The 13,154-nt window shown below is 51.9% G+C and overlaps 1 protein-coding gene across 1 annotated transcript in view; it reads right to left on the bottom strand.

The window, feature by feature from the left end:
• Window positions 1-10,754, bottom strand: part of LOC135890489 (acyl-CoA dehydrogenase family member 11-like) — a 31,214-nt gene extending 20,460 nt beyond the window's left edge. Inside the window, exons 1-7 of the mRNA XM_065417910.1 lie at window positions 10,344-10,754; window positions 4,336-4,568; window positions 3,488-3,587; window positions 1,782-1,899; window positions 659-801; window positions 366-515; window positions 31-125 (exon numbers count right to left, since the gene is read on the bottom strand). Coding sequence (XP_065273982.1) covers window positions 31-125; window positions 366-515; window positions 659-801; window positions 1,782-1,899; window positions 3,488-3,587; window positions 4,336-4,568; window positions 10,344-10,646 — 1,142 coding nt within the window. The 5' untranslated portion in view covers window positions 10,647-10,754. The remainder of the gene's footprint in view (window positions 1-30; window positions 126-365; window positions 516-658; window positions 802-1,781; window positions 1,900-3,487; window positions 3,588-4,335; window positions 4,569-10,343) is intronic.
• Window positions 10,755-13,154: the final 2,400 nt, after the last annotated feature.

Raw genomic sequence — 13,154 nt, 5'->3', positions numbered from 1 at the left:
CAGGGGCATGGAGATCCATGTGGGCTTCACCTCCTCATGCCAGCCACTGCAGAGATGACATTGTGGATCCTAGTTATGGTCAACATGTTGGCAATGGAGGCCACACCCCGACCCTCTGCAGAGATCTGAAAGCATCAAGGAACAAAGGCTAGAATAAATCCCCCCAGGAATCTCTTTGGAAGCGGAGTGTGTCAATGGGCTGGTGGAAATGGACTCTTCCCTCCATCTCAATCTGCCTCAGTCACCTGAAAAATCTGCCTTCTTGCCTTGAAACCCCCACCCCCGTGTCACCGTGTGTGTCTGCCAGCCCAGCCCATTGAGTAGGGGAGAGCCGCCTGATCTCTCCACTGCTGCCCCTTGCATACCCGATGTGCCTTGGATCCATCCAGCAGCAGCTCAGCTGTCGGCACCTGCCTTGTCCCCAGCTTCTCCTTTAGCCTTTGCACCTCAATGCCATTCAGCTTCCCCTCCTTATCTCGCACCTCCAAGAAGAACAGGGACAGGCCTCTGGAGCCCTATGTAGAAGCACATGTGAGAGATCCCTTCACTTCAGGGAGTTCTACACAGGCTGAATGAGGAGTATTTGGCTGTGATGAAGAATGGAAGGGGAGGAAAACAATTTCTCTGACACCTTCCCGGGCTCCACTGGGAAACTGACCTGTTCTACACGTCCCTGAGCATCCATGATCCTTGCCAGGGTCAGCGTCATGTCTGAATCAGTGGCTGATGTAAACCATTTAAAGCCGTAGAGGCAATATGTGCCATCTGGCTGCTCTCTGGCCACTGACTCTGTGCCACTAGCTGCAAGAAAAGAGCACAAGATCTTGACTTTAGGGGAAGCATCTGTGACAGGCAATTCTGGCTTGTGGCTTAAGCAGCACCTCTTTGCTCTGCGCTGTCAAGATGAAACACGGATCAGCAACTAATCCTCTTCACTGTCCTTGGGTGAAGTGCAACCAGGGTGAAATACTCACACCTCCATAGAAAAGGAGCCCAGCTAGAGTGTTAGCAGCCCACAGCAATTGCTCCAGGTTAACAGCAAATACTGGCAGCACTGACAGGAGAGGAATGAGCATGGCTTATAGGCACAATGATGCAACACTACCACGGCTCCCATTCCATGAAGAATGGCAAGAGGCACTCTGTACCCAGGAGCCCTGCAGTCTTGCCTCGCCCAACAGTGTTCACTCTTCAGCTGGCCCTTTAATTTCTCCCAGCAGGGAATTACACCTAACCTTCCAGGATCCTGCTGAGGGGAACACTCCCCTCCCAGAGTCCTCTGTCTCCAATATGCAGCACTGAGGTTTCCCTGCATCCTTAAAGCCCCATATTGCCAACATTTGCTTGGGAACAAGAGAGGAGGACTAGCATTTGAAACAGGGTCTTCCAGAGTTCTCTGTCCCATCACAACAGATGCTGGCTAGAACACCTCTGCTGCCTGTGTTCAGGGCTGAGCTTCTAGAGGTGGGCGCAGGGCATTCTCTGTGGAGGGTCCGTGGCTCTAGACAGCTGAGTGGGTGTGTGGTAGTGGCCTGGAAAATCTGTTTTGTTGTGTGTTGGTGGCAACAAGAGAGATTGTCAGACCATCTGGGGGCGCAGGGGGTGTCAGATGCATGGTTTCCCTTGGTTTTAATCCACTACATGGTTTTGAAAACAGCCCCAATTGTTTTACGTTATTGTTAACACGGCCCACTGTGGTCTTATCGGCCTTGTCAGTTATTAAAGAAATGCGGCCATACAGAGCGCTGCCACTGGAGACGCTTTCAACCTGTGACACTTACCGACATCAGAGCCTCCTTTGCGTTCCGTCATCCACTGGCCAGAGGTCCAGAACTTCTTGGGGTCGCGTGATGTCAGGTGGCCAAAAGCTTTCGCTAGGGGCCCGGAAATACCCAGAGACTGTTGGGGGGGAAGAAAACCAAGAATTTCTTGAGAGAAAGATCCAGAAAGGCCATCTACATATTTCACTGACCACACTCATGGAGGGGGTGGAGAGAGGATTCCACCTTCCTCTGAGGCATCAGAGATCAGCCACAGCTAGAGACAGGATACCAAACAGGCTGGCCCAGCTCTCTGAGGTGGTACAGAGAATCCTATTTCCAGATGCCTGGCTGGTGGGTCTTGCTCACGTGCTCAAGGTCACACTGATATCTAGAGTTGAGGTTGGAAAGGAGTTTTTCCCCAGGTGAGATTGGCAAGGGCCTTGGGGTTTTTTTCCACCTCCTTCTGCAGCATGGCACATGGATCACCTGTTGGGACCACCTGGGCATATCCCACCTAATCAATTTCCTGCCATTGCAGGGCCTCAGGCACTGGTGGCATTTCAGTGTCTCCTGTTCTCTCACTGTGACACACAATTTAGGACTGAAATGCTTTAGTCTAAGTAAAGTCTCCATAGAGGCATCTCTGGGTGGTGATGGCGGCCTGGGACATACAGGAGGTCAGACTAAATGATCTAATGGTCCCTTCTGGCCTTAAACACTGTGAAACAATTGCCTTCACAAGCTGCAGAGGGTCATCCAGGAACCTGTCCCTGGGTCAGAATAGGCAAACTCCAACCAGGGCAGGGAATCTTTCAATGTCCTGAATCGCTGTGTGTCTGGTGAGTGCTGCAGAGAGTCTCAGAAATGGCCCAGCGTGTCCATGGGGGAGGGCTGACAGTAGCATTGTACAGAGATAAGATCCAGACTCCATTACACAGGGACATGTCCTGGGAGGTGCTGAGCGCCTTCAGCTCCCCCTGACTTCAGCACCTCTAGAGATTTGGCCCAAGAGTTTCCCCAGCAGCCTGTGCACCGGGGTACAATGTACATCACCAGCACACAGCAAGCTGGAGGGAGGACAAGGCCCTTAGGATTATTTGCTCACTGTACAAAGGCCAAACTATGCTGGTGAGCTCAGGGCCTGATTCTCCCCTGCTCTGTACCTTGTGTAGGCACAGACACCTGTGCAAACCCTGCCAAATCCTCAGCCCAGGAAAGTCAATGGAGCTCAGCTAATTACACCAGTTGAGGATCTTGCCTTGGTGTTTAGCACCCACTTTGCACAAGTGTAAGTGACTGAAAGGGGGAGGGATAGCTCAGTGGTTTGCGCATTGGCCTGCTAAACCCAGGATTGTGAGTTCTAATCCTTGAGGGGGCCATTTAGGGATGTGGGGCAAAAATCTGTCTGGGGATTGGTCCTGCTTTGAGCAGGGGATTGGACTAGATGACCTCTTGAGGTCCCTTCCAACCCTGATATTCTATGAACAAGGTGCAAGGAAATGGAGAATCAGGGACTCGTGGCCTTGAAATGAAAGTGGCTGGAAGGCCATTTATTATTTGCATTACAGTAACAGCTAGAGCAGTGGTCACCAATTGGTCAATCACAATCAACTGGTCCATCCTAGAGGATCTCCCAGTCCACCCTAGCCATGCTGCCTTTGCAACGAATGCAGACACCTGCAATGAAATAGCCTGTGCTGATGAGTGACTAGCTGCATTCTTACCTCAATGACTTTAGCTGCTCCATCAGTCATGGCCAGCGGGCAGGTGAAGAGGCCAGCAGAAGGTGCATATAGGTACAGCTTGGCAACCTGTTGCACACGGCTACCAAAAAAAGAAATCAGGGATAAACATGCCCCATAGCAATTCAGCTGTAGCAGGGAGAAAGGTTCCCAATATGGAGAGAGAAGTGGGTGCAGCCATAAAAACTGGAGAGTATCAGGGCTACCCAGCTCTGCGAGTAGAGGAGGAACAGTCTCCAATCCAAACCAGTCTGTGACAGAGTGAGCAGGAACCAGAGTCCTGGCCCAAAGGCTGGTAGAACCAGGACACAAATGAGCCCCAGGCTTGTGCCCTGGTAGATAGCATGCAGTGAGTGCAGTTCTAGAGCATGGTAATAACTGAGAGCTCTCTCTTGGGGCTGGAGCTCCTCAAAATTACTGGTGAGCCAGATCCACCCCTGTGTTATTCCAGTTTTATGTCAGGGTATTCCAGTGCAGTGTGTGTGTGTGTGTCAAGCGGGAGTGTGTGGGTGAGTTAGGCCCCCGGAGCGATGAAGGAGCATGGTGACATGATAGAAGATTAAATTATAGGCAGTGAGGACTGATTGATAATGAGGTGGTGTGTTACAGTGGGCAGAAACACTGCTGTTCTTTCTGGCGGGGGTAGGGGTGAGTCTGCCTATACAGCATTTATTACCCATGAGAAGACAGGGGACCCAATCCTGTGATGTGCTGAACATCAACCTTCGAAGCTTAACCTGCAAGAGGTGCCCAGCACCATGCACAGGATTGGGCCCTAGAAGGTGCACATGCCTGAGACTGTGGAGTGGTTCTGATACCCATATGGTTACCTCCAGATGGAGTATTTCCTCTCGTAGGCCTCAGCGATCAGCCCCTCCTCCGCTGCAATCTCCTTCATCCTCTTCCAGGCTGGGCAAGTGACAATGTGGTCCACACGCCGCCCCCAAGCATCATAGTGCTGCAGTGCAGGAGGATTCAACTCGCACTCACGCCCCAGAGAGTCAATCTCGGCCGCCACACGAGCCCCAAACCTCTCCAGATCCAGACTCACCTTCTCCAGCACCTGCAAGGCAGCCCCAAGGAGACCTCAGAACACACTCGGTGGGGTGAGGAACCTGCAGGCAGTCCCTGAAATATCTGTCAAAGCAAAGGATGGAACCTGTTCCTGGATGGCACTAACCATCTCTTTGCCCACCCTGTCCCCTCTGGCCTGCTCCTTTGATGGCATCTCTTACGAGTTGGGACAGCAGCCTCTCTCTTAGCCTGGGATCAGAGTGTCACTCCACTGTCACACTGCCTCCATGCTCTCCTCTCGCAAAGCAAATCACCCTGGCTGCCCCTCTGGATTTTCCAGAGGACAACAGAGCTTTAACATCCACCAGGCCCTGAGAGAGCAGCACACAGGCAGTCGTTTACTGAGAACAGGGACCCTAGCAGGAGAGTCTGCCAGCGCCATCTGGAGAGGAAGGAGCAGTTACCGTTCCATTTGATGAGGAAAGGAAGATGGTTCAGTAGTTTGGGCCCTAGCCTGGGACTTGGGGAACCTAGGTTCCATTCCCAGCTCCGCCAGTGACTCCCTGTGTGGACCTGGACAAGTCACTTCTCCCTGTGCTTCAGTTCCCATCTATAACATGGGGATCAGGCTGCCCTATCTCACAGAAGTGTTGTGAGGCTAAGTACTGCCAAGCTTGTGAGACACGCTGGTACTAGGGTAACAGGGGCCGCTGGGACTGAGCCTCCTAGCCAAGTCGCTGGAAGCCCATCAACTGTAGGAGCCAAAGGTGACAACTTGCTGTCACCAGGGGAAGGAGCTCCAGAGACAAACCAGAGAGGAAGCCAGGAGAGATCCCAAGACACTGTGACCCCAATGGAAGTACAGATACCAGGGATAGGAAGTAACTTGGGGGTGTAAATAAAGGTACCAGACCCTAGGCCACGGATATGGTCTACGTTAGAACCCAGTGGAGTAGGGTGAGCCTGGGTTCCCCTAGCCCCCTGCCTTGGGACTACAGTCACTAGGCAGAGCGGATCTTGACTCTTGCCATTGGGCAATGATACTGGGGACTATAGCCACTAGGCAGAGTGGCCTTGGACACTTGCCACTAGGTGGTACTGCCAGCTTGGGGCACCCAGGCAGCCCCTGACAAGGGCCTCTTAGGGCCAGGTGGCTTCCATGACCCCCAAACAGGCCTGTGCCTTATAGGCACAGTCTAAGAATCCAAGTTGCATGTGCTTCACTGTTCTGGAATTTGCTTTGGAAACGCAAGAGCCCTGGGTCTCGGTAGCTGTTAATCTCAGTCCAGAAGCAGAGCATGACCTCACTAAGGCCTGGTCTACACTAACCCCCAACTTCGAACTAAGGTACGCAACTTCAGCTACGTGAATAACGTAGCTGAAGTCGACATACCTTAGTTCGAACTTACCGCGGTTCAGACGCGGTCCACACGCGGCAGGCAGGCTCCCCGTCGACTCCGCGGTACTCCTCTCGCCGAGCTGGAGTACCGCAGTCGACGGCGAGCGCTTCCGGGATCGATATATCGCGTCCAGACCAGACGCGATAAATCGAACCCGGAACTTCGATTCCCAGCCGCCGAACTAGCGGCTGGGTGTAGACAAGGCCTAAGCAAGTCTCCAAACACTGCCAGGCATCTAACTAGGCAGGGACATTGGAGGTAAAACATGATCGTGAGCTTGCAGCAAACCCAAAGTGCACTGCTCTGTTCACCTCCAAGTAACAGTGCCCCCCTCACCTGCCTTCCAGGAGGGAGAGACCGGCAACCTGCCTGGTAATTTACACGCACTCCAAATGGACCTGCCACAATTAGCTTTGTAATTCAGGATGTTGCCCAAGAGTTCTAATAGGCTCTTTGTCTACCACCTAGTAGAACCACTTTGAACCACTTAAATCCTACTGTCTGTATTTAATAAAATCACTTTTTATTTAGTAATTTACTCAGAGTATGTATTAATACCTGGGGGAGCAAACAACTGTGCATATCTCTCTATCAGTGTTATAGAGGGCGAACAATTTATGAGTTTGCCTTGCATAAGCTTTATGCAGGGTAAAACGGATTTATCTGGGTTTAGACCCCATTGGGAGTTGGGCATCTGAGTGCTAAAGACAAGCACACTACTGAGAGCTGGTTTCAGGTAAACTTGCAGCTTTAGGACAAGTGATTCAGACCCTGAGTCTTTGTTAGAGCAGACTGGAGTGTCTGGCTCAGCGAGACGGGGTGCTAGAACCCTGAGCTGGCGGGGAAAACAGAAGCAGGGGTAGTCTTTGCACATCGGGTGGCAGCTCCCAAGGGGGTTTCTGTGATCCAACCCGTCACAGTAGAAAGAGATCAGTGCCCCTGCATTTGTGACCACAGACTATAACATCCCAGCAGCATCTTAATGCTGCTCTTCCACTAGGATCATCCACTAACCATCTAGTACAAAGCAGAATCCACTAACTGCCATACAGCCTCATTCAGTGCTTAACCGTATTAAGTGCTTGGACAGCCCAATGATTGGTGTGTTAGAAATGCTTTAAGACAGAGATGATAGAGAGGTGATCCCTTATGCTACAGGGCATTTTACAGAGAGATGGAGGAGTTCCATCTCTTTCGGTGATGGGGAAGCTCAGCAATGCAGAAACCAAGTGTTCACAAATCTGTATCATCACTTCTACAGTCAGACCTGTTTCCACCAGTAGAAACAGAAGAAGCTTCCCTAGAAGGAGATGGGCTCCCCCAGCACCAACAATAAGCACACATAGGAACACAGGACTGGAAGGGACCTCTTGGGTCACCGAGTCCAGATCCCTGCTATTGCAGGCAACCTCATTATATAATCCTGATGAGAAACTTATCAAACTCCATTTTAAGACTAGTTAGGTTGTTTGGCCCCACTACTCCTATTGGAAGGCTGTTAAATTCAATGGTAGCCATCATGTTTTCTTTGCATTGAAAGAAGACATTTAAGCTCACAGCTGGGAGCTACAGGGGACTTCACTGCAGCTGAACTTTGCAGCCAGACAGAACATGCACTTTCTTCCAGTTGCCAGAAATCGTGTTAGAGTACCTGGAATCAACAGATCTTCCACCACCACCACCACCCTAAGAGACGCATCTTTGTTAATCACCTCTGAACACAGCTGCATGGGGACTCCGGCTCCAGTGTGGTATTTGGATGGAACATGCAGAGCTTCCCACACTCCTGTACAATTTCCTGTCTCATGCAGCAATCACCAGACCCCTGTTGCGTTAAGTAAGGGGTCTTTAGGCTTGGATCTTCCCTTTCAGTGGTGGGACAACACTGCCTCTCTGTGGCCAAATATGTAACTGTATGAAATATCTTGCAGCGATTTGCTGGATACTGTCCCAGCCACGTTCTCTCTTCAGAGGAGAGCTCTCACACCAGGGGACACACATCAGAATGAAAGCATGAATCCATCCGCTCTTCAGGGGGCTTCAAAATATTCTTGCCACAGGTGCCAGTAAAGAAGGTGTTCATGTTTAACCAGGGCATCCTCCTTCTCAGGCCCTGTTCATACACCTGATCTGGCAGCATTGTTGCAATGCTGTCTTTGTGACACCTCATCCTTCTCTTTAGCAACAGGCACAGCTGTCAAAAAAGCAAGTCCCCAAAGCAGCCATTGCAGTGTTACAGACACAGGACTATGGCTTTATGGCAGGGTCAAGCGAAAGAAGAGACCAAACAGTGACAGAAAGAGCTTCAGATCAATCACTGAGGGCCAGATTCTGCCACCCTTTTCACCCTGAGTAATACCTAGCTTTAGAAGCAATAAGATGATTGCAGTGGAACAAATCAGAGTCAAGTGCTACTCAGCATGGGTAACAATGGAAGGATCTGGCCCCCAATAGCTGAAAAACTACAATAGCCTGTGGAGCCAGTGCATGCCCCCTTTCATAGGGGGAATAAGCCACACCCCCATTCCTTCTCTGTCCCATCCCCAAACTTCACTGGGGGTTCCTACAGAGCTGAGCTCCATGATACAAAGAGACCATCGATCACCCTGCATAAGGTCTGCAAATCCAGCCCCCCTCTGCAGTGACCCCATACAATGCCAAGCTCTGGCCTTATTGTCCAAGGGCCAACACAAAGCCTAGTGACTGATATTGCAGGAGGGCAGACACAAGAACTCCTGATCATTCATTCTAGTGGCAGACTGAAATGGACACATTCTTCTTCCTGAGGGGAACTTCTTTAAGTGCCCCGCTCACAAAGTGTAGTTAAATTAAGAGCAAGAGAAACAGAATGGCTTAGCAGGGTTTGTAGGCATCTCAGTGTATCCTCTCTTCTCCTGGAAATTTTCACTTCAATGCAGATTTAACTCAGGCCCAGCTGTGGATTTTCCCCTTAACACTCTCTGTGTTCACACATCTGCACTCCTCTATCAGTCCTATACAGTGAGTTAGTCACCTCTCCTTGAGCTCTACATCAGACCCCAGCGTAGCAGTTAACATAGAATCATAGGACTGGAAGGGGCCTTGCTAGGTCACCTAGTCCAGTCCCCTGCACTCATGGCAGAACTAAGTATTATCTACATGTATTACTACCCTGAGGTAACTGCAGTGACAACAGAGTCATAACAATCAAGACATGATGGTCTTCCAATCCCTTCCCATAAGTCCCGTGACCAGAAATCAATCGCGTCTCCTCTGCTTTGTCGTTTCTTCAGCTTCACACAACTCTGGTGTTTGACATGGGGAGAGGGATAGCTCAGTGATTTGAGCCTTGGCCTACTAAACCCAGGGTTGTAAGCTCAATCCTTGAGGGGGCCACTTAGGGATCTGGGGGCAAAGTCAGTACTTGGTCCTACTAGTGAAGGCACAGGACTGGACTCAATGACCTTTTGGGGTCCCTTCCAGTTCTATGATATAGGTATATCTCCATTTTTTTTTTTTTACAACTATGTCCACTACCAAGTCTGTGCTACCAGAGCAGGCAGACAAGTTGTCCCACAACATCCTGCAAATGTGAGCATACAGCAGCACAGAGAGATGTGGTGCTGTGAACCATGGGATACATGCCCAGATAGCTGCGTTGTTTGTCATAGCCAGATGCAGCACCAGTGTTGATGGGGGGCATGACAACACAACAATGTGGTCATCCTGTCGCGGGTTAGGCTACCATGGGTTAACTTAGCCCCTGATTGTTTACTCCATGCTTGGCATGCAGTGAAGGCATTGATAGCCTAACAGAACAGAGGAGTCATGTCTCACCCAAACCTACCCAAAAGACTCTGTTAAACCCTTTTCACTTCTGCTGGAACATGCTCATGTCCCATCACTATTTTTCATCACAACTTCAAGACAAATGAATGGATAGTCAGAAAGCACCAGTAATCCACCTGTGCTTGATATATGGTTCAGCAATAAAGGAGCTAAGGGATCAGTGATATACAGGGTTTTCAGTCTGCAGCAGGAGAGCTGGAACAATTTGGATAGTGGGGGTAGGGTGACCAGACGTCCCGATAAAATCAGGACGGTCCCGATATTTCGCACTCCTGGTTTGTTTGCTTTTGCTCCGCCGGCAGGACGCTGCTTTCTTTTCCTTTTTTTTGCTCCGCCGGCGGGACTCCCCCCCATGTGTCCCGATATTTTCTTCATCCCATCTGGTCACCCTAAGTGGGGGTGCTGAGAGCCATTGAACCAAACTGTAAACCCTCAATATAATGGAAACCACTTCAAGCCAGTGGGTGGAGCAGCACTCCCAGCACTGCAAATTCCAGCACCTATGCTCTGCAATGCCCATAGACTGAAAAGGTGTCCACAGTCTCAGCAATAGGGGGTTGTACTGCACACACAACACATACACACACAGGTCAAACCTGGAATGGCAGGTGTGTTTTCAAGTAACGCTGAAGAAAAGCATCTTCTAGGTACTGGTTTCCAATCCTGGGTTGCTCTTGGAAAAAGGTCCCAATTTCAGTCCTGGCAAAGGGCACCTTCAGCTCTTGCAAGGTGCATTTATCCCAGGTCTCAGCTTTCCGACTCTGATCTGCAGACATCTTGGTTCCTCTACAGCTCAACTTTGGGCACTGAGGCAGGAAGCAGCCCAGCTTCCACAGCTTGTGATTGGTGCCAGGGCTCCACGTAGGTAAGCGACTGACAAGCCTGACCCTGCAAAACATGAGAGTGGGTTAGTCCAATTGCTGGTGTTCAGAACTGCCCTGGGTTCAATACTCAGTCCACGACTGTGTCTGCATTTAATCGCAGGATCCCTTCAGTAGCTCAGGAAGGAACTCTTCTTGTTTCCCCTCCCTCTGGGGTTGGGTTTCCAGCAGCTACTGGCTGCATAGTGGAGGAAAGGTCAGGGGGAGGGAGAAGAGAGAAGCCAATAAGGGTGCATGTGTGCAACATTTATGCTGGCTCTTCTTGCCTGTCTGTCAAATCACTGATTTGAACCCACCTATTCGTGACACTCCCAGAGCTGGGGAAGCCACATGAAGTTCTCAGAGCTGGGGACTACGGAGAATAGTATGTGATGTGATAGTCTGCAAATAAACAAAGTACACACAATTAGAGAGATGAAGAGGGGAAATACCACCACCACCACCAAGGTACTGAACCAAAAACCCATCCTCAGCATTAACTTGTTCCCAGGCATGTTGGCCTGTTTCTTGGGGCTCTGTTGTGGTAGCACAGGTTTTTGCATCTTTCCCTGTAAGAGTTCTATAGCTGGGAATGAATTTGATTAGCCCTCTCTGACTTCAATACAAAGGGAAAGGCCTCTGTAGCACATTCCCCATTTAACTGACCTCCTGCATAGGGATCTGGGCTGGTCAGCCAAGTCACAGAAAACACAAAAGAAACAATGTAGTTTTTGGTGACCTTAGCTGCTCCAGCACTGAGCAGGTGGTTCTAAATAATATCTGAGCCTCAGATAACACAGGTGAGAAGACAGAGACTGTGCTCACCACAGTAGAGGGTGCTGAAACAAAATGTGTGTCCCATTCAGTCCATCTCAGCATTTTCCGGGCTAAGCACCCAACCACACAATGCTGCAGACATTCATCCTGTGGTGCTTAGGGAAGACATGGAAGGAATACTGTAGGGCGACCAGACAGCAAATGTGAAAAATCAGGATGTGGGTGGGGGGTATATAGGAAAAAGACCCCAAAATTGGGACTGTCCCTATAAAATCGTGACATCTGGTCACCCTAGAGTACTGGATGGCCACCTGCTAGAATCCTTCCACCTGATTTTACCCCTTTTGGCCCAAGGTGAGGATAAGGAATCTTACACTAACAAAGGGATTTCAATGGAGTCAATGGGAGTGCAGCATTCCAATCTCATTGAAGTCAGTAGGAGCCGGGCAGCGGGAACCCTCTGAGGTTCCTTTGCAAATCCCTGCCCAAATCTTCATTTGTAAAAAAGCTTAGCTCTCTTCTGATTGCTCTTTAGGGCCCTGTGGAAAGCTAGTAAGTCAGGTGCGCTCTCTGCTGGCCTTCGGCAGAAGCTCAGAGGGGGAAAATCTTGATTTAATTGAAAGGAAGGCAACACCTTTGTAAGGACGGATGCAAAGGACAACGTTGTTCTTATGAAAAACAAAGAACAAGCACGGGGGTCTGAGCACGGGGCTCGGGGGTCTGAGCACAGAGTGCGGGGGGGGCGGTCTGAGCACGGCCACTGGGGGGGGAAGGGGTCTGAGCACAGAGTGCTGGGGGGGGGGGGTCTGAGCACTGGTCTCTGGGGGGGAAGGGGTCTGAGCACAGAGCGCTGAGGGGGGTCTGAGCACTGGTCTCGGGGGTCTGAGCACAGAGCGCTGGGGGGGGGGGGGCTCTGAGCACGGCCACTGGGGGGGAAGGGGTCTGAGCACAGAGTGCTGGGGTGGGGGGTCTGAGCACAGAGCGCTGGGGGGGGGAGGGGTCTGAGCACGGCCACTGGGGGGGAAGGGGTCTGAGCACAGAGTGCTGGGGGGGGGGTCTGAGCACTGATCTCGGGGGTCTGAGCACAGAGTGCTGGGGGGGAGGGGTCTGAGCACAGAGCGCTGGAGGGGGGAGGGGTCTGAGCACAGAGTGCTGCGGGGGCAAGGTCTAAGCACGGGGCTCTGGAGGCGATGGAAGCGGTCTGAGCAGAGCGCGGGGGGGTGGGGGGTCTGAGCACTGGTCTCTGGGGGCGATGGAAGGGGTCTGAGCACAGAGCGCTGAGGGGGGTCTGAGCACGGCCACTGGGGGGGGGAAGGGGTCTGAGCATAGAGCGCTGGGGGGGAAGGGATCTGAGCACAGAGCGCTGAGGGGGGTCTGAGCACGGCCCCTGGGGGGGGAGGGGTCTGAGCATAGAGCGCTGGGGGGGTTCTGAGCACGGCCCCTGGGGGGGAGGGGTCTGAGCACAGAGCGCTGGGGGGGGGGGTTCTGAGCACGGCCACTGGGGGGGGAGGGGTCTGAGCACTGGTCTCTGGGGGCGATGGAAGGGGGTCTGAGCACAGAGCGCTGAGGGGGCGAGGTCTGAGCACGGGGGGGAGTTGGGTGGAGGGGGAAGCGGTCTGAGCACGGGGCTCTAGGGGGCAGGGGCCTGGAGGCGGGGGTGGGGCCTGGGCCGGCCCGGCCTGAGAAGGGGGCGGGACCGCTGTGGCGAGGCAGGCGCTTGGCCAGGCGGGCTCGGCAGAGTAGTCAAGGTGCGCGCGGGCTCCGCTCTCG

The sequence above is a fragment of the Emys orbicularis genome, chromosome 16 (genome assembly GCF_028017835.1).
Source record: "Emys orbicularis isolate rEmyOrb1 chromosome 16, rEmyOrb1.hap1, whole genome shotgun sequence".
In the NCBI taxonomy this organism is placed as follows: Eukaryota; Metazoa; Chordata; order Testudines; family Emydidae; genus Emys; species Emys orbicularis.
Note: the sequence above shows the minus strand (reverse complement) of the source record. Positions and strands in the feature narration are given on the sequence as shown.